Raw genomic sequence first — 26682 nt, forward strand, 5'->3', positions numbered from 1 at the left:
CCGCGGCGGCGCGGGGTGGCGGCCAGACGCGCGCGATGGCGGGCGGCGGCGGGAGCCCGTGGGGCCTGGGTCTGCTGCGCACGTTCGACGCGGGCGAGTTCGCGGGCTGGGAGAAGGTCGGCTCGGGCGGCTTCGGGCAGGTGTACAAGGTGCGCCACGTCCACTGGAAGACTTGGCTCGCGCTCAAGTGCCCGCCCAGCCTGCACGTCGACGACAGGTCAGCCGCCCGGGCGGGGGCGCCGGGGCGGGCGGCGCGGCCGGGGCCGGCGCCGGGGTGCCGGGGTGCCGGGGGCTCTGCTCGCCGCCCGGGTCGCCGCCGGAGCACTCGGGAGGGAGCAGCCGGCGCCGGGCGAGGCCGTGAGCCCCGGCGGTGTCCGCGCCGCCCGCCCGGCCGAGGGACGCGGAGGCCGGGTGGCGACCTCCACCGTCCCGTTGCGCACTCCGGGCCCCGCTGCGGCTCCTCCGGGGCACTTCGGGGGGCCGCGTTGGGTGGAAGCGCTGCGAGGAGCCCGGGGGTGCTCCCTGGCTTTGCGGGAAGCCTCGGATTTTCGGGGCTTTGGACCCGCGCCCCTCGGAGGCGCGTCCGGCCCGCCCGGGACCCGCCTGGGCGCTGCGGTCTGCGCCCGGCTTAGAGAAATTGCCGTGTGGGGATCCGGGCTTTGTGCCTTAGCTACACTCCGTTCGCCTCACTTAGTAATTTACGCCGGAGCACAAATTGGTGTAAGACGGTAATTATTTCGGTCGGAAGTACTGGCTTGGCTTGGCCAGGCTTCCTCCGGGCTGCGGGGCTTGGCCTTGGGGTCCGGCAGGTGGCCCTGGGGGTCGTGTTTCTCGAAGCACTTACTCGCGGCACACTCTAGTTTTAGCGACTTTATTTCTACACCCAGCCTCTGGGAAGGGGTCTTTACAGTGACCTGCTTTGTGTCCGAGTCAGAGCTCCCTCCTTCCTTGCAAACCCCCCACCCCCCACCCTCCAGTCCAAAAGCACGGACAGCCGGAACCTGCCTGTCCTGGCCTAACAGGGGTGTTCAAGTTAATGACGATTGGAAGGGACACAGGGCCATCCCAGTTAAACACAGTCGCTGGATGGTGATCTGTGCATCGTTTTGGGGGTGGGGGTGGGAAGAGGGGGTTGTGGAGAAGCTCCTTTTACATGTGCATTTTAGGAGTTTATAGGTAAGCTTCGGTTGGACACATTTAAAACATCATTTAGTGAAAGTTTGCATTCTGCATGAAAGTATTCTGTGTGGAGATCTCCCTTACAAAGTCAGTCCCGGACACACAGACTAGGGAAAACAGCTCGTTTTAAACCCCACGTAGCCTCTGCTGTCTCAAACGCCTGGTTTGTAATCCTTGGCTTCTGGGAGGTGGGATGGTAGCGATGCCCTTCGCAGGGGCTGTCTGAGTCCCCAGGCCTGGGGTGGAAGGATTGCCGTGCCCTCAACCCCGTGTGCTCCGGCCTCATGTTTTCTTCCGGGCCTGGGAGATGAGACGGTACTGCTCTTGGAGGCTCCTCGTTCTAAGCCTCAAACCCAGTGTTTCTTGGAAACTTCGGCCGAGTGGTGGCAGGTGTCATAAAAATAGCACCAGCAGCGGTGAGATGCTGTGCAAGCCCTCCCCTCCTCCCACCTGATCCTGGTAACTTCTCAGGCCGGGAGAGGCGCTGTGGTTATTTTGATAGAATCCAAACCTCTTTGAATACTAGCTAGTGCTTAGATTCGGAAAGGCAAGACCTTGGCCCTAGCAGCTTTCTTGGGGTCTGGGGGACAGGTGTCGGATGGAGTCTGGGTCAAAGTGAGCTTTCTTCATCAGCAACATTTGTCATGCCAATTTCTTGTGTCAGAGCAAGCAAAGTGCAGCTCGTCCCCAGGCTGACACCTCCTCCTGCATCCCCCGACTCTGTGACTTCCAGTCGCTGGGCCCTCGTTTCTTGGGTGGCCCAGATGGAGCTAGGGTTTCTCCACACGAGGCAGATCACTGAGGTTGTTTCGTAGCCTGGGTGAAAAGTGTTTTGTCCTTTAACTGGAAGCCTTTCCTGCCCTGCCCCAAGCAGGCAGGCGCTGGCATGTCCTGGGCGGCCAGGCCGAGGTCAGCATCACCCAACAGGAAGAGGTTCACCTCTTACACTTGGCCGGCCCGGTAGGGCAGGCTGGAGTTCTGCGTGTGCCGCGGTGGCTGATTTCTCTGCTCTTGGAGAAGCCGGCTCTGCTCGGCTGATGGCTGACGGTGTTCGGCTCCAGGTGCTGGGTAGGAAGGGGCCGGCTGCCCAGTAGCCCAGCACGGGCTGGTGGCACTGCAGGCCTGCGAGCTTCCGGCTAGACCTCGCAGTGTGGTTTTGCTACCTGTCTTGCCAAATTGGTGCTCTCCCTGCCCTGCCATTTGCAAGATGTTCCCTGAAATGGGAAAGAGGATCTTTATGGGGTTCTGGAAGCAGCCTCTGCCCGCGACCCCCAGACCCCACGCCAGGCCCCTCGGAGCAGCCGGCCGCCTCCTGCTTGTGTGCAGGGGAGGCAGGGGCTGCCCAACCCCAGACAGCCCTGGAGGATCCCCGGGATGGTGGCGGGGTCGGGGGCAGAGAAGCCCCTGCCCAGGGAGCTTCCAAGGGGGTCTTCAGGGATTTCAGGGATCAATCTGCGTTTCCCACTCCTTATGGGCAGGTCTGGTGGCTTTGGGGAGATGAACGGCCTCCCTGGTGAACCTTAATGAGGGGGTCACGAGGGCCAGGGTGGAGTCTAGGGTTGGGCGTGTTTCCATTTCAGCAAGCATAGTGACCCCAAAGGCCCCATTCCTGAGGCTGCCGCCCCTCCCCCGGGCTAGGAGGAAGCCCTGAATAACAGAGCACCAGGCCCACAGCCACTGCGTCCCAGGCCCCCGGGCCCCGGCTAGTCTGGACGAGCCTGAGCAAACCCCAGGTTTGCAGCTACAGAGCTGACAATCTGACAAGCCCGTTTCTTGTTGGGTTTAAAAATAGCAGTGTGGGAACCCTCGGAGGCTCCCTGGGAGCGCACTGGGATGGCTGCGAGGTGAGAAGGCCGGGCCCAGAAGCCGCAGCTCGCACGTGATTAAACTTTTCTCCGCTGCCTTTCCCAAAGCTGGTTCCTGGGTCCCCCTCCCAGGAGCTCTTGGTTCCTCGTCTCCTTCGCCACATCCGACCCCCACCCCCACCCCGCATTGCCCTGCACCTCAGCCACCGCCGTCTCATCCCATTCTTTCCCCCTTTTCCACCCTGAATTCCTCCAGAGAGGGAACCCTTGGTGTCCCTCACCATCGGCCTCTTTGGAGTTTCTGAGCGAGTGGTGAGGAGAGCCCGCAGCGTCTTAGAAAGTATCTTCTAGAAACAGTCTGTCTGATGAATTTCTGGTATTTCCCTCTCACCTGCCCTCCCCGGGAGGGAGAGAGTAGCTTCGGCCGGCCCTAAGTGAGCAAAAAATTGAATTACTATAAGTGCTGTTGAGAAGGACCACGGGACAAGGGGAGCCCCACCTCAGTCCTGTTAATGCTCAGAGATTTTTCCATCTGGGACCAAGAGAGGAGGTGCTGGGCGTGGGGGTGCTTTGTCAGTTCTGCTGGGCAACAGAATTCGTAAGCCTTCCCCAGAAGGAGCTGCTTTTGAAATGGTCCCCGGAGAGAAACGTGACACTGGTTCTGCCGAAATGTGCCTGATTTTAGATACTCTGTAGGCGCGTCATAACTTTTAGGGTGCTTTGACTAAGACTGAGGTCAGTGGATTCGGGTGGCTGCGAGCTTGACTCCTAACAGCAAAGAAAGGGGTTTGGTCATGCGGACCCTGACCCGTGACCCATGGCGGAGGCGGGGGCTGGAGCTCTGTGCGCTGGGGTCCTCCAGGAACCCTGGGTCTATAGTTTCTTCTCTGTCGTCTGCCAGAGCCAGAGACACAGTTGGAGGGGAAGTATATGGAAAATAAATAATTGCTGTTGACAAGAAAACAATCGGTGGTTTCTTTTCGCTGGGGGAGCACTTTCAGTCCCACTGGGTGGCTCCCTGCGAGGGCTCATTCCAGGCTCATTGAATTGCAGATGCCTACTGTAGGGGCGTTGGTGTTGCCGAGGGAGGGGGGGCTGGGGCAATTAAAGAAAAGCTGAGGGGCGGGGTCATTTGGATTTGGGCCAGGTGGGGTCCCAAAATTGTTGTGCCCACCCCTTCTGAACAAAAGCATTGCTAGCGCTTTGGGGGCCCAGGTCAACCCCCCTCCCCAGGCCTGTGTGAGGCGTCTCCTCTCCGTGTCCCCCGAGACCTCCCCGAGGTTGTCCTGGGACCCCCTTCCTTGTCCCGGGGAGCTGTGGTGAAGGGTGGGGTCCACTGTGCTCTAGGGCATTCTGCTGGAGTTGCCGGAAGACCATTTTCCAAGCTGGCTGGTTTTCCCCCGGTGAAATGTCCTTAACACCAGTGGTCGGTTGTGCAAATCCTGCCTGGCATTCTTCCCAAGAGGGCACGGGGCTCTCAGGACACAGCTGCCTCTGGCATTTGGGAGCAGACCGGCACGGGGGCGGGGTGATGGGGAGGCAGAGGGGGGCCCTTTCTGAGTTTTTGAACCAAGGCACATTGGGTCGGGTGCAAAGGGCCTGGGGCCGGGGGAGCCGTGCCTGCTGGGGGAGCGGGAGTGAGTGGCGTGTTGCCAGTGGGGCTGTTCCACCACTGATGAGCTTGGCGAGGGATCAGAAATCACCCTTGTTTTAGGTGCTGCGCCCTTGGGGCAAAGGGAAGAAAACCCTTTATTTGCAAAGTAGCCCAGAGCTTCGGGTAATGAGAAATTGCACCTCAGTGCCGCTGACTTTGTTCTCAGAATCCGATCGGTTATCAGTCAGGCTTGGAGGGCTCATCTCTGGATGCCCCACGTGGGCAGTGACCCTCCCTGGTCACTGTCCAGCTGGTAACACCTGAGCCATCGGGCCTGTGGGCCGGGAGGGGCGCCCCGCCTGCTTTCCCATGGCAGGGTCTCGGGGCAGGACACAAGGACGCAGGGCCCCACAGACACACAGTGGGAGGGGAGGGGTGGGAAGCCAGCCGCGTTAGAAGAAAACAAAAGCAGTAAGATCAGACAAGTTCTAACGATGATTCCTAACCAGCTGGAAACAGAAGCTGCTGCTGGTGTTTTGTCCGCGGGCAGCAACTGGGGCCCGAGTGCTGGTCGTAGTGGTAGGTAGTGGGAGTAGTGAGCTCTGGGAGGGGTGGTTGGTCCTGTTCAGTGCAGGTAACTAGGTCTTCCCAGGAGGACAACGGAAGAGATGGGCCCAGGGGTCTCTTTAAATGACCAGCCTTTCCTCGGTGCTTGATGCTGGCACCCAGCCGCTCCCTCCTTGATGCCTGCGGAGCCCGGGGCAGGGTTGGGGTCTGCCTCTGTGTGCGAGGGGCTGGTGGACCTTCTGTGTTTCCTCAGGAGGGTGCAAGCAGCTCTTCAGCCCTGCACAGGGACCCCCTGCCCCCCGCCCGCCGCCGTAGGCAGCATTGCACTCCTGTGGGCATTCGGCTCTCCATTCATTGGCCATTTAACAGCGTGTTGCGCAAGCACGCTGTGCTAAACTCAGTTTTGTGCTGCAGTAATCTCCTCTCCATTTCCGATCTGTGGGTCCCTGGTTCCTACGGCCACGGGGATTCTTTGCTCCTTGAGTGTGTTCCAAACCAGATTCTCCACCTTCTCCGGGGTGCTCCCCAGCATCGGTGAGGGTCCCCCCACTGACCCCCGGTAGAGATCGAGGGCGTCCTTGCTAGCTTTCCCCTCCATACTCATCAATCGTCAGGTCTCCTCTCCGGTTCTCTCTCTCTCTGCCCGGAGCTGCGGTGACCATGTTGAGTACAGGTGCTCAGGGCAGGTGGACCTTGGGTGCTGCTGTCTTTGGCGTGTGATCTGGGTTCCTTCTCGCCAGCGGTCCCTCCTCCCTGGGAAGGGTTTTCCTAAGTGTGTGATGCTTGGTAGCTTATAGTCTCAGAGAGGAGGTCCATCCGACGTGGCCTCATTGGGTTAGGACAGTGTGGGACTCTCTGTCAGGTTGGCACACGAGGGTAGGCGGGGAGGGTGGCAGGACCAGGTGCGTCCGGGCCCTGGAAGAGCCCCTGTGGCAGGTTCTGGGCTGCTTGTGCCAGAACCTGCACTTTGGGGGCGTCCCTGAGGCCACCCTGGCCTGCTGCATGCGTGGCCGTGTGCCAGTGCTGGACCTGCTCAGTTCCCAAGATGCAAGAGGGTGTGTCTGGCACGCGGTTCTGGACCATTCCTTTAGGAGCTGATTAGAAAGCACGTTCCCCAGCGCATACCTGCAACCCATTGTCCAGGACAAACAGATTCGCTTCTTTTAATCAGGTGCATTTGACATTGTGCAAATTTAAGGTGAAGACCGTGTAACATTGATACATTGATACATTCGCATAGCCCAGAGCGGAGAGATATTTACCATATTACGTACTTACTGTCTGTGTGCGGTAGACTATGTTTGTTCACCTGTACATGGCTGTTTTCACGCTCGTGACAAGTCTGTACCCTTAAGCACCGTCGGTGTTGTCCCCCCACCCTTTTGCCCCTGGTCACCACCACTTTATTCTTTCTTAGATTCCGCATGTAAGTGACATCACGCAGAACTTTCCCTATCGGGCTCACCTTGCCGCAGGTAATGTGCTCAAGGTCCGTCTCATGCAGATGCGGCGAGAGCCTGATTCCCGTGGCCGAGTAACTGCCCACTGTGCGTGCAGCCCAGGCTTCCCACCCCTTCGTCCACTGATGGGCATTTGGGTTGTTTCCGCATCGTGGCTGTTGTAAACAGTGCTGGGGTCAACGTGGCTGTGCAGATGTCTTGTGGAAATTTGTTTTCATTGCCTTTGGGTCCCCCCCCAAGAAGCCTTGTGGAACAGTTCTGTGTTTTTTTTTTTTTTAATTTCTATTCGTATTCATTGTTTTTGCACCACACCCAGTGCTCCACGCAATCCGTGCCCTCCCTAATACCCCCCACCTGGTTCCCCCAACCTTCCACCCCCTGCCCCTTCAGAACCCTCAGATTGTTTTTCAGAGTCCATAGTTTCTCATGGTTCCCCTCCCCTTCCAGTTTCCCTCAACTCCCTTCTCCTAACTCCCCATGTCCTCCATGCTATTTGTTATGCTCCACAAATAAGTGAAACCATATGATACTTGACTCTCTCTGCTTGACTTATTTCACTCAGCATAATCTCTTCCAGTCCCGTCCATGTTGCTACAAAAGTTGGGTATTCATCCTTTCTGATGGAGGCATCATGCTCCATAGAGTATATGGACCACATCTTCCTTATCCATTCGTCCGTTGAAGGGCATCTTGGTTCTTTCCACAGTTTGGCGACCGTGGCCATTGCTGCTGTGAGCACTGGGGTGCAGATGGCCCTTCTTTTCACTGCATTGACAGGTCTGTTCTCACTCTTTGGAGGAACCTTCATCTTGTCGTCCACAGCGGTCGAGTCAATGTGCATTCCCACCAGGAGTGTGTAAGGAGTGTGTAAGGACTCCCCTTTCCTCCACGTCCTCTGTAGCACTTGTTCCTCCACGTCCATGACGCGAGCCCTCCTGACAGGTGTGAGGCGCTCACTGAGGGTTTGAGTCACACTTTGCTGATGGTTAGCGATACCCAGCATCTTCCCATGGGCCTGTTGGCCATTGTGATGTCCTCTTTGGAGAAATGTCTGTTTAGTTCTTCTTCCCATTTCTAAATCACATTTTTTCTTTAAGTTGTGTTTATTTGTTATCTATTATGGATATTAACTTTCTATCCATTAGGTGGTTTGCAGGATTTTTCTCCCATCCTGGAGGTCTTCATTTTGTTCCTTGTTTCTTTGGCTGCGCAGAAGCTTCTGAGTTGGATGCAGTCCCATTTGCTGATTTTTGCTTTTGTGCTTTGCTTTGGGTATCATGTCCAAAAAGCTCATTGTCAGGACGGATGTTAATGAGCTTCTTAATGTTTTCTGCTAGTTTCACCGTGGCCAGCCTTTCATTTAGGCTTTTGACCCGCGTTGAGTTCATCTCCGTGAGCGGTGACACCGGGTACCGCGTCACCGTACTGCACGGGTTCCTCGGCTTCCCGAGCGCCGCGTGTCAAGGAGACGCCCCAGTCCCTGCTGAGTGTTTGTGGCTCCCTCGTTGAGGATGAGCTGCCCGTGGAAACAGTGAAGTTTGCATGAATGCCGGCGGTGCTCACGTGGGCACTTCCGGTCTGGGGTGGTTTATTTTAAAGTTGGCCGAGGCGCACTGAAGCTGGGTCTGTACCGAGGGCTCTCAGGCTTGGCGCGGTTCTTGGGTAGCTCTGCGTTGGGAGCTCTCTTACACACCGTGGGACGCCGAGCCGCGTCTCTGGCTCCCGCCCGCTGGATGCCAGTGGCAGCCCTGAGCCGTGACACCCAAAATGTCCCAGACTTTGCTCCGTGTCCCTGGGCGGGGGCAGAGCCGCCAGTACGCGAGCACCCCTGATCGATACTCAGGGATGCTCTCCCCGCGACGCCCGCTGTACAGCTTCTTGGCAGATGCTCGAGACCCCCGCCGCAGCGGTAGGGGGTGGGCCGAGGGGCTGAGATCCCACCCCAGCACCCGGGGGCTGGGAGGCCTCGGCTCAGCCAGCTTTCTGGGTGCGTTTGACGGTGCCTGTTAGGACAACCGCTGACCTCGATGGCACGTGACCAAGCCGCCCCCTGTGACTTGGCCCTTTGTCCTGCGTGCACCCTGGGACTTTTGCCCATTTTGCTGACACAGACCAGGATACGGGGGACTCTAGGCTGTGAGCTCGTGGTTGCACCATGTGTGACCCTGGACCTGGGGCCGACACACTGTGGGGGGCCTGGGGGCAGATGTCCGGAGCTCTGCACCCACAGCCGCCAGTCTGCGCCGTGGGTGGGAAAGCAGTCATGGCCGTGTGGCTTGAACAGGGGAGACTGTCTTCCCGTCAGAGCTGAGGGCAGGCTGTGTGCAGTGCTTGGGGGTTCCTGAAAAGGTTTGGCATAGATGGCCCAGCTGTTCTGCTCCTCAGTGTGGAGCCCAAAGGCTTGGAAACAGGGACGCAAATGGATACTTGCGCACCAGTGTGTGCAACATACAGCTTTAGTCACAGTAACCTGACGCGGGAAACCACCTACATGTCCACCGTCAGACGAGTGGGTACGTGAGGGTGACATGTTCCTACAGTGGAACATTATTCAGCCCTGAAAAGGAATGGGGCTTGGATGCACACTGCTGTGTGCATGTGCATGCTGGCGCACGAGCATGTTGTGCTGAGATGCTGAGTGACAGGAGGACAGACACTGTGGGACGGCACTTCTGTGAGATGCGTAGATGAGTCTGTCCAGGCAGGAGGTAGCCCGGGGTGAGCGGGGCCCGCAGGACGGGGCTCCTGTTGAATGGACACGGAGTTCTTGTTGGGCCGATGAACGAGGTTTGGGTGTGGAGCGTGGTGATGGTTGCACAGCCCGTGAGTGTACGTGATGCCTTCCAACTGTACACTTAGTGTGGTTAAGATAAAAACTCCATTACATATATTTTACTACAACTAAAATGACGGTTTTAGAAGAAGGTGGCTTCGCCAGCTGACGTGCCACTGACGTGAGTGTGGGGTTGGATTCAGGGGCCCCTGGGCCAGACGGAGTGTTGGGCTTCACAAGTGACTGGGGGTCTTGGGACGGATGCATTGTCTCAAGGAAACTTCTCTTCCGTTGTCCCAGGAGACGGGATTGCCGGCATCAGCCGCCTTGCTCGGTGACCCCTGGGTTTTCAGATAATAATTAGTGTTACCGTCCCCCCAGTGCACAGAAGTGCCTGGATAGCTATAAGACGTGTGACCTTGGGAGGCCCGGAATGGGATCACGTGATGTGCGTGTGGGTCATTTTCTCCGCCCGCGGAGCTGGTGGCCTCCGGGCTGTGGTGCTTTGTGTCAGTGGCTGGGGGAGCCCCATGCACGTCTCATGTCTTCGACTTTTCCAGGGAGCGTGGGGAGCTTCTGGAAGAAGCCAGGAAGATGGAGATGGCCAAGTTCCGCTACATCCTGCCCGTGTACGGCATATGCCAGGAGCCCGTGGGGCTGGTCATGGAGTACATGGAGATGGGCTCGCTGGAGAAGCTGCTGGCGTCCGAGCCGCTGCCGTGGGATCTGCGCTTCCGCATCATCCATGAGACGGCCGTGGGCATGAACTTCCTGCACTGCATGGCTCCGCCTCTCCTGCACCTGGACCTCAAGCCCGCCAACATCTTGCTGGACGCCCACTACCACGTCAAGGTAGGATGTGCCCGGCACCATGGGCAGGGCCCCGGCGGCCCGGGCGGTAAGGGCGGAGAGAGCACAGTGCTCGGGGGGCACTCGAAGCAAAGGCCTACGTCAGCAGAAGGACTCCAGCAACCCCCGTCTTGTCATGGGCAATGTAAGCCCCTCAGAACGCGTAGCAGGGGAATGGCCCCTTCTGCACCCGGGTCGCTCCCCTAGATCCTGGAGCAGGAGCCTGAATTCTGGGCACCCTGGAAAAAAAGGCTTCCGGGGTTGCTGACGCGGGTCTTACTTAGGTCTTACTGAAATCCGGCTAGGAGTCCGCCCCTGGGTGCGCTGTGGGTGGGCTGTCTCCGTGGGCCCGCGGGCTCCGTGGTGACAGCTGCACCCCCTTCCGTGGTCTCCAGGATGAGGGTGGTGGGATATGGGGGTGTTCTTAAACAGAGGCTCCATAGAAAGAGCTCCAAAGGGGGCTCATTCTGTCCTCATGACACCACGCCCCTGAGGTCTGCTCCTGGTTTTTGTTTTTTGGGGGTAAGTTTATGAAACAGAAAAGCGTGAGGGATCATAGAGCTAAAACCAGGCACTGGTCATCTGGAATTGCAGTTCATAACGTCATCGGGTTTGTGCTCTTTGACTCAGGCTCTCCTCTGGTGTCCGGGGTCCTGTTGTGGACACCAGGGTGGACACGTGTCATGCGTCTTCTCCGTGGGGTGACGCTGGCTCGCTTGGGAGGCCCGGGGCTGCCTGCCTGCCTGTGGGATGCGCTCGTCGACGTGCTTTCCCTGCACGGGCCTGAGAGCGTGTGAGAGGGAGCCGAGGCCTGAGCCCCTTTCTGTTCCCTGTGGGAACTGTTCCTGGAAGACATTCACCTGCGGACACTTGTTCTCCTTGCCGGTCGCCCCGCGCTCTCCGGACACCCTCCCGTGCTGGTCCGAGGGCTGGGAGAGACCCGGGTGCAGTCTGGCCCTGCCCCTGGGCTCTGTTGGAAGGAGGGGCGGGACCAGGTGGCCTGCTCCTGCGGCTCCCCAGGCCCCAACTCTGTGCACCGAGGCCGACGGGGAGACCGCCGTCCACTGCGAGCTGTCCCTTGAATGGGTGTTGCCCGGAAATCAGACCGTAGCCAGCAGGTGGAGGTACCCTCCTGCTAACAAGCGGTCGGGCGTGAATGGGTGCCACGGCGGTTCCCGGGCTTTGCTGGAGCCCTGTTTCCTTCCAGCTGGCGTGCTGGCTTCCCGCGGGACCTTCTGCCCCCACTGACATCACAGGGCTGTGTCAGGGAGCGTGCGGTCCTCTGGGCACCCGGGGAGGAGCACCGCTTTCGACCTTGGGCTTGCGTACTCGTGAGCCGGAGGAGGCAGTGGCAGACCCATGGGGTGAGCCAGAGGTCCCTCCCACTGGCCAGGTGCCCTGGGGGGGGGCCTGGGTCCTGCTAAGCTGCGGCTCAGGGGTTTGGCTGCTGTCTATCATCAGTGGTAGTAGCCGTGGGGTCTGTGCCTGAACGAGGTTCACACAAACTGAGCGTGGGGCACAGCGGTGTCACACGAGGGCCGGACAGGTCCCAGGTGGCAGGTGCCCCACAGGTCGCCCACCGGGTGGGGGAGGTGTTACTCAGGGGGCTCCAGCTGGAGATGGGGGTTCTACTGGGGTGGGGTACGGGGTTTGCTGCAGGAGGCGGGGGCATGGGCAGAAAGGTCATGGAAAATTCTAGGTGTCTTAGCGGGAGGCAAAGTTAGATTAGGGATTAGGGGAGGGGCTGCTGGGTGCTCACCAGGTAAGCAGATCCTAGGGGTGCAGTCCCCACCCCAAGCTGTCACCTGGGGGTGGGGGTCCCCCTCTGTGTTGTAGTGAGGGTCAGAGGTGATGATGGGCTGACTCAGCACCTGGCCTGCGGACGTGCGCTGTGAGGGCGCCGCTGTTGGCACCGTGGGCATGGGTGGCCGGACAGTCCTGTTTGCCCCCGGGGATGCCGACCTCCGTCCAGGACGCGACTCCAGTGCTGGGTGCACGGGGCGCACTTAATGCTTGCTCAGTAGGGAAACGAGCGCCGTCCTCCACGCCGGGTGCTGGGGCTCGCGTTCCTGGTAGGTCGTCCTGCATCAGCCGCCAGCTTCTTCTGTTTGAACACGATTTTCTCCCGCTCACGCGCGTGCCGGCTGGGCAGCCTGGCGCTGGTTGCCGTTTCAGGAAACGGGTGAAGCTCCTCGAAGAACCCAGTGGGTCCCAAGGAGCTGGGGGTGACTGAAGCCGGGCCCCTCCCCCATCAGCCTGGAAGGCCCCGGGGCTGGGGGCTGCTCTTCTGGGACCACTGCTCAGCCCAACAGACAGACGACGTATTTGCATCACACGTTTCCCAAGTCCCCGAGGTGGGGCGTGGAGGGAAGTGTCTGAGCTTCTGTATTGAGGGACGGGCCCCCAGATTTTGGGGAGGCCTGTGGTCTGGGATGATCAGGATGATAAGACTCGAATCTGGAATCCTGAAATGAGATCAAGTCGTCAGCCTCCCTCCTCCCCTTGGGCCCCTCAAGACTGCCTTTCTGTACACAGCAGGGGTGGCTAGAGGTCACGGTTTCAGAGCAAACGCCTACTTTGCGGAGTGCGGTAGAGACTTAATGTTAGTGTAACACGTACGTTAGTGTGAACTGTGTGAAATACCAGGGGAGCAAGCCCATCTCAAGCGGAAAAAAGCTTCGTTTACTGTTGCTGTATTTTCTCTCTTTTTAAAACAGGCTCCACACCCAGTGTGGGGCTTGAACTCATGGTGGAGATCCAGAGTCCCGTACCACACCCGCTCAGCTGGCCAGGCGGCCCCTGAAATGGTTTAGTTTAAAATTGTAGGCTTCTGTGGTCCATTCGGCCCAGACCAGACCGTATGCAGGGGGACCCTGAGGGTCCTGTGCTCCTGGGCTCTGTAAGCCAGCACAGCCCTCACCAGGCCCTTCCTTGGTCTCGCCCAGCTGGGCCCGGAGGGAGCAGGGCCCAGGTCCTGGGGGCCTCTGTGAGCACCGAGCAGTACTGAGGCGGTGCTGCATGTGAAAGTGTGTTTGCAAATTAGAGGGCACCTGCTGTATACACGATAGACACTGGGATGGCCTGGGCCCCAGTGTCCGGGATCAGGACAGACAGGCCCTGCACGGGCAGGACAGGGCAGGAAGGGGGCGAGGAGCTACCCGATGGGGCGTGGGGGGAGGTGGCGCGGCGGGTCAGGGGAGAGAATTTGGATTTCTGATCTGCATTTTGTTGCTGTAGCGTTTACGTGAAATTTACGCTTATTTCCTCACACCGAGGACATTCTGAGGTAGACAGCAGAAATGCAGAAACGAAGGGCAATAAGGGCTTGAGCGGGGCGGGAGGCACGGGGTCGGGCCCCGGACCCCGTGGGTCTCCACTTCCGAACTCGAAAGGTCGAAGCGGCTGAGAGTTCGAACTGAGACGTCCGCACTGTGGACTTGGAGAGGTCCCGGGCCAGCTCTGTCTCGGCCCTGAGCAGCTCTGTGGGCGTGCGGGGCAGGGCAGTGGGCGGGAGTTTCTGGAAGGCCGACATGGGCAGCAAGCAGCCGGGCGCCCAGCAACAGCCAGGCTGACCCTCCTGGCACGGCCCCACGCGGTCCCAGCTGGGCCCCAGCCTGCTCCCATTCTGTCCAGCCGCTCCCTGCAGGTGTGGTCCCAGCGCCCCTGCAGGACTGGGTGACCGGGGGTACATTTCTCTCTGTGTTCAGCGGTGCTGACGCCAGGCCGTGGGCTCCCCTCCAGGGCACGCGAGCCCAGAAGTCAGGCCCAGCTCAGCCCCATTCCCTCTCCCTCCCTCTGCGTGTTTGAGGAGGGGCTCTGGAATTCACTGGAAGGCGTCACAACAATTCGTAAGCCTTGGAAGAGACCAAGAAGGGGCAGTTTTCCATGTGGGTCCCCAGTCCCTTTGTGTCAGGGAGTATGACCTGAGCCCACGCAGAGCTTCAGCCGTCGTCCGAGGGTCCCGACGTACGCAAGCGGGGGCTGAGCTGCGGGGAGCCGGTGACGCCTTCCCTCTCACCGTGGGGTCCCCCGAGCTTCCTGAGCTCTCCGGACACCTTGTCCCAAAGGAGAGGAGAAGGCGGAGGTGTGGGGCCTGCGTAGCTGGGGTCCGGGCGCTCCTTCAGGTGGGCGGGCGGCGCACGGGGAGGAGAGGTGCCTCACGCCTTTTATGTGGATGCCCTGCGTTTGGGGAAGGAGACCGTGTCTGTTGATCGCACGCTATTGCGGGTGGAGGGCAGAATGCCTCCTCCAGGCTGCATGGTGTGTGTCTTGTTTGCTTTAAAGGGCGTCTGAAGGCCCAGTTCCCTTTACAGATCATGCTGCGGCCTGCCCGTCTCCCCAGCCAGGCTGCGGCGTGACCGGCGGCGGTGGCATGGCTCGCGGCCTCAGCACCCGGCCTTGCTCTCATGTGTCGTCTGAAACCCCGACAACCCAGAGGGTCGCTCTTCTCCTTTAGGCCGACTCGGGCTGTGCCCGGTGGCAGGCGTAAGATTGTGATCTCCGGAAGTTCTGTCTCTCAGTGAATTCTTTCCTTAAAGCGTAATCTCTTCCCTGCGCTTCGAGCTCCCAATGGCCGGGACAAGGTTCCTCCAAAGCCGGCTGTGCCTTCCCTGGAGGAGCTGGAGGCCGGCGCTCCGCTGCGGGCTCCCGAACGCGCCGACATGGCAGCGTGGGGACGGAGCCGTGTGGCCCTGCAGAGGGGAGGGGATGGGAAAACCCCAGCGCCTCCCCGGGGGGCCCCACGAAGCTCGCTGAGCGCTGTCTCCTCGCTGTGTTGCAGATTTCCGATTTTGGGCTGGCCAAGTGCAACGGGCTGTCCCACTCCCACGACCTCAGCATGGACGGCCTGTTTGGCACCATCGCCTACCTCCCTCCGGAGCGCATCCGGGAGAAGAGCCGGCTCTTTGACACCAAGCACGACGTGTACAGGTGCGTGACAGACGTGCGAGTGGCCCCAGCTGGGGCTCCGCACCTCGATTCCTCGGGCACCGAGTGCCGGCTTTCCCAGGAGCTGCGGTCAGCTCCGAGGTTCAGTCCCTGTCACAGGTTTGGGGTTTTTAGCTGGGGGTCCAGGCTACCCCAGACGTGTCCCCTGCAAGTGCCACCAGCGGGGGTGGGGAGTACTCGCGCTTGGTGCCAGTTGGAGACCGCGAGCAACCGGACAGGCTCCCGCACCGGGAGAGCACTGGTGTTCTCGTGAAGTGTGGGTTCCTCTAGCCAGGCTGCCCTCCGTGCTCCGTGTGTCTCTACGTGCGAGGACGTGGGCTCCTGCCCGGGCCCCTCCCTGCAGCCCAGCAGCTTACACTTCTAATGTCACTTAGCTTTGACGGAGGAACGCAGGCTTGCTGGGGCTGTCCACAAATCAGCGTCCGTGGGATGGAGGTCCTCGAGCATAATCCCCACGCCGTCGGTGCCTGCCTTTTCCACATTGCAAAGGTCTTACTCACCCAGGCCTGTTGGAAGAGAAAAGAGGGCGGGTGGGAGGGCGCGCCCAAGCCCCTCAGCATGGGCCTTCCACGTGGTGACTGTGACCCTGAGCCCTCGAGCACGAAGCTTTGCCTTCATGACGTGGCCTGCGCCTGGGGTCCTGGCAGACTGGTTCGACCATCGCCCTTGTGTGCGTGCTCTGCCGGGCTCTGAGCTGTCCGCCTGTTGTTGGTGGCATGGTGGGGGCCTGTCCCAGCTTGTAGAGTTTGGGGACGATAAGGTTCCGTGTTTGTTTTGGAGGTGAGCGTTTCAACTTTTGAACTTGGAGACTTCGGTTACTTTTCAGTGGAGAATTCTGGGCTTCCCTATTGGAGCCGCTCTCCACTCAGGGCAGGGTGCTAGCTCGGTGTCTGGGCTCCTTGTTTTATTTATTTACTTAATTTTTAATGTATTAGACTGTGCTTTTTGGGGGGTATAGTCAGAATAATTTTTTTTTAAAGATTTTATTTATTTTTTGACAGAGATCACAGGCAGAGAGATAGGCGGGGTGGGGGAGGGGAAGCAGGCTCCCCGCTGAGCAGAGAGCCCGATGTGGGGCTTGATCCCAGGACCCTGAGATCTTGACCTGAGCCAAAGGCAGAGGCTCAACCCACTGAGCCACCCAGGCGCCCCAAGTCAGACTAATTTTGTACACTGTGTATGTATCCAGAGAGTGAGTGAGTGTGGATATGATTTCCACCAACCAAGAAAGGGCCCCAGCAAGGTCAGCTGGCCCGGCTCTCATGTTCCCCGCTCTCTGCCCAGCCCCGTGTGACATCTCAGCGAGCAGGCTCCTCGCCCTGTCCGGAGCTGGCGTCAGCGCCTCGTGCCGGGTGCCCGCCAGAAGACGGAGGGCGACTAAGCAGACACAGGCCCGTCTCCCCCGGAGCCAACTGTCCAGCCGCAGAGCCGCGTTCCTTTCCTTTGGCCCCCCCACCCCCACCCCAGGCACGCTGTTGGGGCAGCAAGAGGTCACGTGTGTCCGTCAGGCAGCATCTGACATCGGAGCCACCACCCCGACGCGCTCCGAGCGAGCCCGTTTCACGAGCCCGTGGAAAACGTCTTGGTGTCCTTTCTCCCCCTCGCCTCTCCCACTGCCTCGCTCTTGAAGACGCTGGAGCGCTTTCCTTCTGGCCCGTTGCCGTGTGGGTGAGCCTCTGGCCCGCAGAGACTGACCTGGCTGATTTTCCTTCCAGCTTCGCCATCGTGGTCTGGGGTGTGCTGACGCAGAAGAAGCCCTTCGCAGGTGAGTGGGCTTGGCTCTGGGGGCCGTGCCTCTGTCTGTCCCGGGACGGCGGAGGGCATGCCGTGTGTGGTCCCGTCTCAGTTGAAGCTGTGCCTGCGACCCGCGCGCCCAGGGGACGGGGGTGGCTCTGGGCCACGAGGCCGGCGGGACTGTCCTGGGGGCACCATGGGGGCACTGGTCCATCCCACCCAGCATGTCCTGCAGAGCCCCACAGCCCGCGCTGCAGGCCTCTGTGTGGAGACGAGCACAGTCAGAGCGCAGTTCGGGGGCCGGGGAAGGCGGCCACACGAAGGGCTCTGTTGGGCAGGTTTCTGTTTGTACCAGCTCGTTGCTCTGAGTGTGTGCATGTGTGTACGCATGCTTGTGCTTGTACGTGCGCGTGATGTGATACACGTGACACGAACAGCCTTTTATCCCTTTAAAGTGTCTGAATCGGGGACATCAAGTGCATTTGCCACTGCATAGACGCCCCCACAGCCTAGAACCAGAACATTCTCACCCCCTGAAGGGACCCTCCCCCACCCCCCGTCCAGGCCACAGGCCACCCCCACCCCCCCGCCCAGCCCCTGACAACTGCCCAGCGGCCTTCTGTCTCTCTGGATTTGCCAGCTGTGGATATTTCCAGCCAGTTCTTTTCTTTAATTTAAAACACGGCAAAATACATGTAAACTCTACCGCCTTGGCCACCTGTAAGTGTGTCATCGTGTGAGGTGCGGCCCCTGCGGGGCGACCAGTCTCCAGGGCAGCTGGGTGGATTTGGCACCAATGAGCACACCCAGGTCCCTGACGCCCCCCTTGAGGGCTGCGACATCTCGTCCCCCTTCAGGGAGCCACTCCGCCGTCTGTCCTCCGGGTGCTCGTGCCTTGTTGCGTTAGAAAAATTGAGGACTTTTTACCCTCATCGTTTTCCTCTACGGGTGTACGTGGGTCATTCGTGCTACTTTGCACTTGGATGAAAAAGATCTGGAAATTCAGAGCAGCGTCAGTGTGGGGCCCCCAGGTCCGGGAGTCCCGTCCTAGTGTGGGTTTGTGTCCTTGTTGTCTGCCTCCCTGCCCCTCCTCCGTGGTGGCCGTGGTGTGAGTCCGTGTGGTCTGGCGGTGCCACTCTGGCCCGTGACGGTCACACACGCCATCCCAGGCCAGGTGCATGACACGGAGGTCAGGAGCCAAGGCCTGTGTGCTTTATTGCTTGGGACGTAGGGGAGTTCACGGCCCGGGGAGCGAAAGGCGTTTCTGGAACTTTCCATCTGTCTGGCAGAAAGTCTTCCAGGTGTTCGCTTCGGTTTTGTCTGGAGGCCCTGCTGGGGTTTGGCGGGTGCGTCGTGGAAATGACGCGTAGCTGCTGGAGAGAGCTGTTGTACGAGATTCAACGGGAAGGCAGCCCCGAGGGTCAGAGTGGGACCCCGGCCGGCGGCGGGGACTTGGGGCCAGTTTTCCACACCCGCAGACACGCGTCTGCTGCCTGGGCAGAGCTCCCCGCCGCAGGTGTGCTGGGAACTGTGGGGGGAAAGGGGGGCGCTGGGAACAGGGAGCTTGGGGTCCTGTCTCATGGGTGTTGTGATTTTAGGCTGAGAAGAGAAAAAAGTCTGGCTCACTGAGGGTCCCCTTGGGCTCCCTGGTCTGTGACCAAGAGGATGGTGATAGTGACGAGTCCGCCGTGCTCAGGAAGGTTGCAGAGGAGGACAGGTGGGCCCACATGACGTACTGTGGGGAAAGGCCCCCGTTCACACTCCCCAGACCCGAGCGTGCTTGGAGGAGGGCAGGCGTCCTGGCCAGTGTCGCTGTGGCCGGCTCCCTACACGAGGCCCCCCAGGCCTGCGCTTTGGGATAGAAATCAGAGTTTAGGAAGGGTGTTGCATCATCACAGGGAGATCCGGGTTCACGTGGAGGCTGGACCACGTGACTTCATGACTTGTGATCGTTGCCTCCCTTTGGCATGCATGGGCCACTTTGGAACATGTCTCATCAGATAGTTTTCTTCTTTGAACCCCGTTTTCCTTGGAGTTGTTTGCCCAGGAAGATGTTCCCTGTGATACGGGCCCTGGTTCCATCTGGAACGTCGTAGGGAGTTTCTAAAACCTGGAAGCGGGAGCGCAGACATGCGCTGGGATGCGAGGAGCAGCCAGCTCTGTGCTCTGCCAAGGAAATGAAGTGGCCTCCGGGTGCCGTCGTGGGGACGGTGGATGGCGTGGGTGATGCACGCCCCTCCTCCTGAAGGGGAAGCCCACGGCCCCCGGCCCCAGAGCTGCCCTGACTTGCCCGCTTCTCCTTTGCAGACGAGAAGAACATTCTGCACATTATGGTGAAAGTGGTGAAGGGCCACCGCCCGGAGCTGCCGCCCGTGTGCAGAGCCCGGCCGCGGGCCTGCAGGGCCCTCCTGCGCCTCATGGAGCGGTGCTGGCACGGGGACCCCCGCGAGCGGCCCACCTTCCAGGGTGAGTGCCCCGGGGCTCCCTGGGACCTGCCCTTGACGGCTGTGCTGGGGGTCCTGGGAGGGAGTAATGGGCAGGAGGGGGAGGGGAGCAGACGCAGGTACTCGGACAGGCTGGCCACTGGCCTAGGTTCCTGCAGCACCTGGGGCTGGGTCAGGGCATCTGGCGCTGGGGATGGCCGTGGCAGTCCACCCCTGCTCCGGCCCGTGGCTGGTTTGCTGCCCGGCGGGGCCCACGCTCTGTGCCGCGCGTTCAGGTTTGGTGGTGCGTCTTAGGGGACTGGCGAGACCACTCACCTGGGGCTTTCTTTGCCTTTCTCCTGGGGTCTTGTTCCCCTGGAATGGGTGTATTTTTTGCAGTAGGAAAGTGATTCTTACGTAATTTGGGTTGGTCGTTACATTGGGAACACATGGAGGGTGGGGATGATGGGGCCTCGCCTGCCAGGTGTTGGCTGCCCTGGCCTTTGTGGGCATGTGGGCTGCTGGCTCTGGTAGATGGGCTTCCCCTGGGGCAAGCCTTTTTGGGAACCTGGAACGCCGTGGGTCCTACTTAGAGTCTGGCAGACCCTGCTAGTAATGGCTAATGGGAGGCCTCAAAGGGGCCCATGCAGAGGCTGCGCGGCTAGCTTGGGAAGTCCGCTGGGCCAATGGCCCGGGAAACTGGGGTGCCGGCCAGCCCCCTGGGGTACCATGCCCCAGCTGTCGCCTCTTCTGTCCCCGCCCGAGGTCACACGTTTCTGTAGTGAATGTAGAAGCCATTGTCCGAGTGACATGCCCGGTTTTCTTTTCTCCCCAATAGAAATCACTTGTGAAACTGAGGAGCTGTGTGAGAAGCCGGACGGGGCCGTGAAGGAGCCGGCCCAGGTTCTGGACACGAAGCAGCCACTGGAGCCTGAGAGCCCGGTAATGGCCCCCTTCCTGGATGTCCTTTCTCAGGACCCCGCCTCCTTTCTGCAGGCTTCCCTGCCGGCCTGGACTGGTCCCCCAGTTCACCCGGCACCTGGCGTCCCACATTCGGGAACAGGACGGCGGCCTCATGGCCGGCCTGGCTGCCCCGGGTGCCATTCCTGCCGAGCTGCGTCCCGTCCCCACCTCCTGTCTGTGGTTCAGAGTGGACAGTGTGGGCCCGCTCTTGACACTGGAGGTCTACTGGCCGGGTGATCTTTGAGCTGGGGAACAGAAGACTCGTGTAGGTCCCATTGGGGTAGGGGCTTTGGGCTCTGCTGTCTCTGCCCCCTGGCTTGGAACTCTGGCCCCGTTGTGTCTGCTGCTCGGAACTGGCCTGCTCCCAGAGAGCCACGTGGGTTGGGCGAGGTGCGATGATGACTGTAAAGGCTAGAGCTCGCTGGGCCCGCGATGGCCAGGCCGTTAGGGAAGTGTCGGGGGAGGCCTGATGCCTTACCCGGTGTCAGGCGGTGCGGGCCAGGCTGTCCGCGTGAGGCCGGGAGATGAGCGAGCATTCAAGGCGTGCCCGTTGTCTCAACGCAAAGGGATGTGTGCGTGAGTTTGGGGAGCAAAGGTGCCTGGGGGCGGCGACCTCGCCACTGATAAGGGAGAATGAGGCCCCAGCTCGAGGGCGCGACCGCGCACTGAGCCAGTGGGTCAGAGTGGACCTGCTGGTCCCAAGGAGAGGGAGGACCGGGGACCTGTGGGCTTGAACTGGGAGGGGTCGGAAGCTGCCCTTGGGCTTAATCCCTCCCCAGAAATCTGCCTTTCTGGAGGCCCGGTAGGGACACCCTCGAAAGGGCCCCGCTGGTGCGTGTGGACTAGATTGGCCCTGCTGTTGCTGGAGCCGGGCCTGCCTCACGCACTTGCCCCCACGCCACCCCCCAGCCCTGCTCATGGGGCTCAGAGGAGGGGGCACGGTTGGTTGTCAGTGAGGGGCTCCCAGCCCCTGTCCCAAGTCCTTCCTTTCTTACCCACGCTGGCCGGCCAGGTGGGCACGGCCCAGCACTCGGGCTTCCCACGCTCCCTGCGCATCTTGCCCTGCCCAGTTCGAGGGGCTTCCCGCGTCCGTCCGGTCTGTCTGGGCTCGCAGTGTGTCTGCGCCTGGTGGGCCCCGCGCATGGTCCTCGGGCTTCCCCGCGGCTGTGCACAAGGCCACGGGCAGAGCGCCCTGTGTGGCTGCCCGGGGACCCAGTGCCCCTTCCCTCTCCGTGGCACTGCCGGTGTCCTGGGTGGCTCTCATCCACCCCCCTCTGCCTGGTTCGCAGAAGCCCGTGTGCACGCCTCTCAAGCGAGCGTCCGCGCCGACCTTCGACAGTGACTACAGCCTGTCTGAGCTCCTGTCCCAGCTGGACTCGGGCACCTCTCAGACCCTCGACGGCCCGGAGGAGCTCAGCCGCAGCTGCTCCGAGTCCCGGCTGCCGTCGGCCAGCAGCGGCAAGAGGCTCTCGGGGGTGTCTTCCGTCGACTCCGCCTTCTCCTCCAGAGGGTCCCTGTCCTTGTCATTTGAGCGGGAGCCTTCAGCGGGCGGTAAGCGAGGACCCCGTTTCCCGGGAAGTAACGCACACAATGACGGGGCCGCGGGCAGGCAGTGTGTGTAGGAGCCCGTGTGCCGCTGAAAGCTCGGGCAGCAGCTTCTGGAGCCGCTGCCCATGTCTGTATCCGTGACCGACTGTCCGGGGCACCGCGCGTAGCCAGCTCGCTGAGCCCAAATGCGGAGAGGCGTGCTGGTGAGCGGCGGGCCAAGCGGCTCTGCGGGCTGTCACTTCGGAGCAGAGGGAGCGGGCCGTCCCCTGGGCTGTGCAGGCGGTCTTACCTGTGCCAACCCCAGGTGTAGGGTCTGACCTCGGCTTGGCCGAACCCTGAGTCCCGTCAAGTGAGGCCAGCGGAGAAATGAAACCCCGCACCTGGAGTCTCTCTTGGAAAGGGCAGCCCTGGCCCCCCTCTTCCTGAAATCCCTTTGCTTTCTTATTTGTGAGTCCCCCGTTCATTTTAACCACGTGTTCTAACGGGTGAGTCACTCCTGGAGGTGTTAACATGTCGATCCCATCCTATACTACCTGTTGGGGTAGGGTCCTTCCTGGTTAGGTCATCATATATTTTTATGTTAATTCTGATGGGTTTTTCCTTCAGAAGGGGGTTTTTCCCTGCCTCTGGCCCAAATGCTGATCCCTGGGCACAGGGGCTGGCTCCCCCCACATGGGGAGGGGAAGACGCAGCCCTGTCCTGCCCTCAGCGTGCTGCGGCCCCACCAGGCAAATATGGATGGTCGTGGTCAGGAGACAGTGGTGTGGGGATGGCCAAGTGCCTGGGGGCCGTGGGGAGGGTGCGGAGCCCGGCAGGAGGGGAAGTCTGTTTCTCCTGGTGGATCAGGGCCTTCCTGGAAGGAAGGGCTTTTCCCACATGCCGGGAGTCTTCTGCGATTTTTAGAGTGGACTCTGGGGCAAAAGAGGGCATTTTGGGTTGAGGAAAAGCCTTACAGAGAGACACGAGTGGGCAAGGCCCAGCCAGACAGCTTGACTGGGTGATAAGAGACGGAACAGGCAAGAGACTCCCCATCTCAGGGGGAGAAACATGTCCTAGAGCTCTCTCTGGGTCCGATGCCGTTGGAGGATCCGTTCCTGGCTGGACTCGGAAGCTGGTGCAGAGATGCTAGTTCAGACTTGGCGGACTGCGCGGGCTGTATTTTCTTGAATTCCAGCCTGTATGTCGAAGGCCCAGCCCCCGCCCCCTGCAGGTCCCCTGGAGAGAGGCAGGGAGGGCATCTTGCTCTGCACTAATGAGAACGCAGACACTAGTAGGACTAACCTTTTCATTATGGATAACGGTTCTTCCGGAATGGGAGGACTCAGTCCTTGAAGGATTCTTTCAGGAAACCTTCCTACGTCTCCTGGGTGAGACTCTGCATTTGGAGGCCGGGTCGGGGAGCCGCGGGCGGCCTGGGAAGGGTGCCCCCGGCCTCAGAGCTGTCAGCTCTCCAGTAGACTCGGGGCACACATCCTTTCTTTCCCTTTTCTCTTCCCAATGAAGTAAGCGTAGCGATCACGGCCGCTTCTGAGCACATAGAGGCCGAGGCTTGCATCCTTCTTAGACGACAACCCTATAGGTCTGTAGCATGACTTTCACTTTGCAAATGTGTCTCCCGCTGCATCTGAAACCTAATAACAGGGCCCCGCGGGCTCTTGAGTGAGTCCAGCCACTCGGCAATCCGGGGGCCACGTCCGGGCACCAGCCAGGCCCCGGGAGTGGCTGGCGGCCTGAGCCTCGCCTCTCTCTCCCCATAGATCTCGGCACGACCGACGTCCAGAAGAGGAAGCTGGTGGATGCCGTCGTGAGCGGGGACACCAGCAGGTTGATGAAGATCCTGCAGCCCCAGGACGTGGACCTGGTGCTGGACGGCGGCGCCAGCCTGCTGCACCTGGCTGTGGAGGCCGGGCAGGAGGAGTGCGTCAAGTGGCTTCTGCTCAGTAACGCCAACCCCAACCTGACCAACAGGAAGGGCTCTACCCCGCTGCATGTGGCCGTGGAGAAGAGGGTGCGCGGGGTCGTGGAGCTCCTGCTGGCGCGTAAGATCAGCATCAACGCCGCGGACGAGGACCAGTGGACGGCGCTGCACTTCGCGGCGCAGAATGGGGACGAGTGCAGCACTCGGCTGCTGCTGGAGAAGAACGCGTCTGTCCACGAGGTGGACTGCGAGGGCCGGACGCCCATGCACGTGGCCTGCCAGCACGGCCAGGAGAGCATCGTGCGCATCCTGCTGCGTCGAGGCGTCGACGTGAGTCTGCCGGGGAAGGATGCGTGGGCGCCGCTGCACTACGCCGCCTGGCAGGGCCACCTGCCCATCGTCAAGCTGCTGGCCAGGCAGCCGGGCGTGAGCGTGAACGCGCAGACGCTGGACGGGAGGACGCCGCTGCACCTGGCCGCCCAGCGAGGCCACTACCGCGTGGCCCGCGTCCTCATCGACCTGCACTCCGACGTCAACGTCTGCAGCGTGCTGTCGCAGACGCCCCTGCACGTCGCCGCGGAGACGGGCCACACCAGCACGGCCCGGCTGCTCCTGCACCGGGGGGCCGACAAGGAGGCGGCCACGGCAGAGGGCTGCACCGCCCTGCACCTGGCCTCCCGGCACGGGCACCTGGCCACCGTCAAGCTGCTGGTGGAGGAGGAGGCGGACGTGCTGGCCCGGGGGCCCCGCCACCAGACGGCACTGCACCTGGCCGCCGCCGCCGGGCACGCAGAGGTGGTGGAGGAGCTGGTCCGCGCCGACGTGCTCAACCTGGCCGACGCGCAGGGGCTGAGCGCGCTGCACCTGGCTGCCCAGGGCAGACACGCCAAGACGGTGGAGACGCTGCTGAAGCACGGCGCGCTGGTCAACCTGCAGAGCCTCAAGTTCCAGGGCGGCCGCGGCCCCGCTGCCACGCTCCTCCGGCGGAGCAAGACCTAGCCTGCCGCCCTGGACGCCGGGGCCCCCGTGGGCTTCCTGTCCCATTGCCGTGTTCACCGTGGGGACGGAAGGACGCTGTGCCGGTCGGTGCCACCCGCCACGTCTGCGGCCCGGCGGAGCCCTGACCGGGAGGACCAGCGAGAAGCAGGCGACCGCTGACTCCGGGTTCGCGAGGGACATCCGCTCGGCGTGTCCCCCTCTGAGGGCTGTCGGCGGGAGCACGCTGGGCTGTCGACCCCTCCCCCGATCGCACACACGCCGTCAGACGGACGATGGGTCAGAATCATTTCTCTGTGCTCCTCGCTCCCCGCGGGCGCCCCGGGGTGGCCGAGCCGTGGCCCGGAGCAGGTGTGAGAGGAGCTGTGTCTTGGATCCGCAGACCCCGCAGCAGGCAAAGAAGCCTGTTTCAGGGAGTTTTAGTGGAATCCTTGTCTTATAGACTGTTCAGGAAACGGACATGGTATAACTGTCACTTAAACTTGTTAAAAACGCTCACGTCCTTGGGCTGTCTGGTCCGTGAAGGATGTGAAGTAGTAAGGTTGGTTTTTAAATGCGAGCCAATGGTCACGTGACCTGCTCTTTTCTGTCCAAATGGGTCGGTCCTCGTGGGTGGCCGCACACGTGCCCTGATGGCGCAATTTGCCCTTGCTCGTTGCAGGTCGCCTAGAGTGCCACCATTTTGGCTTGGGGCCACCGTCCGTAGCTAGATGGGCCACCAGCTTGCTGATGTCTGGTGCCGTGGCGGTTTGTGTGGACTGCTACTGTCTTGGGGCCTCGTGGGGCGTGGGAGCCGCCGGACGAACGCCTACGCCGTGCCGGAGCCTTGGCTTTCTGGTCGGAAGCGCAGGGTTTGGCTGCGGATGTGGCCCTGTGCGCAGATGCGCCCCGTGGCCTGGGATGCAGTACGGATGATGTTAACGTACCGTGTGTGTTAATGTGAACCTGTGCGCGGGATACTTTTCCGTAACAGGAAACATCCGCTCTGCCTAGAGCGGGCTGTGTTTTAGTACGCCTCACACTTTCACGACGGTGCGCTGCGGTGGGATGTAGGAAGTGCAGACGACACACCGGTTGGCAATAAAACGAAGCAATCTTCTAATTGTTCTGGCGTCTGTGAGACTTCTTCCTCTTATAAAAGAGCACGAATCATCTGATCTCTGAAAACCAGAGATTTCAGGCAGTCCTGTGGTTGGAGATGACCTTCTAGAAGGGTAGTCTGGGTCCACTGAATCAAGCTGTAACGGGAGGGGGAGGGTGGCCCCAGGCTTCCTGCCTCCTTAGCTAGGCCCATCCTATTGGGTGACCCAGCAGAGAGATGCTCTGACCTTAGCAGAGGAAGCTCCTCACACCAGTGTTTTGATGTCTTTATAAGTGTTTACAATTCTTATTTTTGTCAAACTTCTATTTTGAAATAGTTTCAAGTTACAGGAACGTTAGATACATGGAACTCTGGTGGTACCTGACACCTGGAGTCCCCGGCCATTTACCTTTCCCTCATTAGCCCCGTCATTCTTTTTGCTTTCTCATCTCCTGCTCACCCACCCATGCACCTGTTTCTCCATCCGTCCGTCCATCCTCCCACCTACCCATCCACCCATCCGTTCACCTGCCCGTTTACCCATACATCCGTTGACTTGCCCGTCCATGCATACATGCTTCCATCCATCCATCCACCTGCCCATCCAACCAACCATCCGTCTGTCCGTCCATCCATCCACCTGCCCATCCAACCAACCATCCGTCCGTCCGCCCAACCATCCATCTATCCATCTGTCTAAGGTTGCAAAGAGTGTGTCCCATCACCCCTAAATCCTTTAATATGTATTTTCCAAAAATAAGGACTTTCTACTACATAGTCACAGTGTACCCATCAAAAGCAGGAAATCAACATTGATACGATACCATCTCATCCATAAATCCCTT

The 26682-nt window shown here is 60.5% G+C and overlaps 1 protein-coding gene across 1 annotated transcript; it reads left to right on the forward strand.

Moving 5' to 3' along the window:
- Positions 1-24845, forward strand: RIPK4 (receptor interacting serine/threonine kinase 4). Its single transcript, XM_032865296.1, has 8 exons — positions 1-217; positions 9939-10230; positions 15008-15156; positions 16890-16939; positions 19216-19374; positions 20170-20273; positions 21584-21845; positions 23600-24845. Exons 1-8 carry the CDS (start codon positions 36-38, stop codon positions 24757-24759), a joined length of 2358 nt encoding a protein of 785 aa, XP_032721187.1. The 5' UTR covers positions 1-35; the 3' UTR covers positions 24760-24845.
- Positions 24846-26682: the final 1837 nt, after the last annotated feature.

The sequence above is a fragment of the Lontra canadensis genome, unplaced genomic scaffold (genome assembly GCF_010015895.1).
Source record: "Lontra canadensis isolate GAN:19392208 unplaced genomic scaffold, GSC_riverotter_1.0 scaffold29, whole genome shotgun sequence".
In the NCBI taxonomy this organism is placed as follows: Eukaryota; Metazoa; Chordata; class Mammalia; order Carnivora; family Mustelidae; genus Lontra; species Lontra canadensis.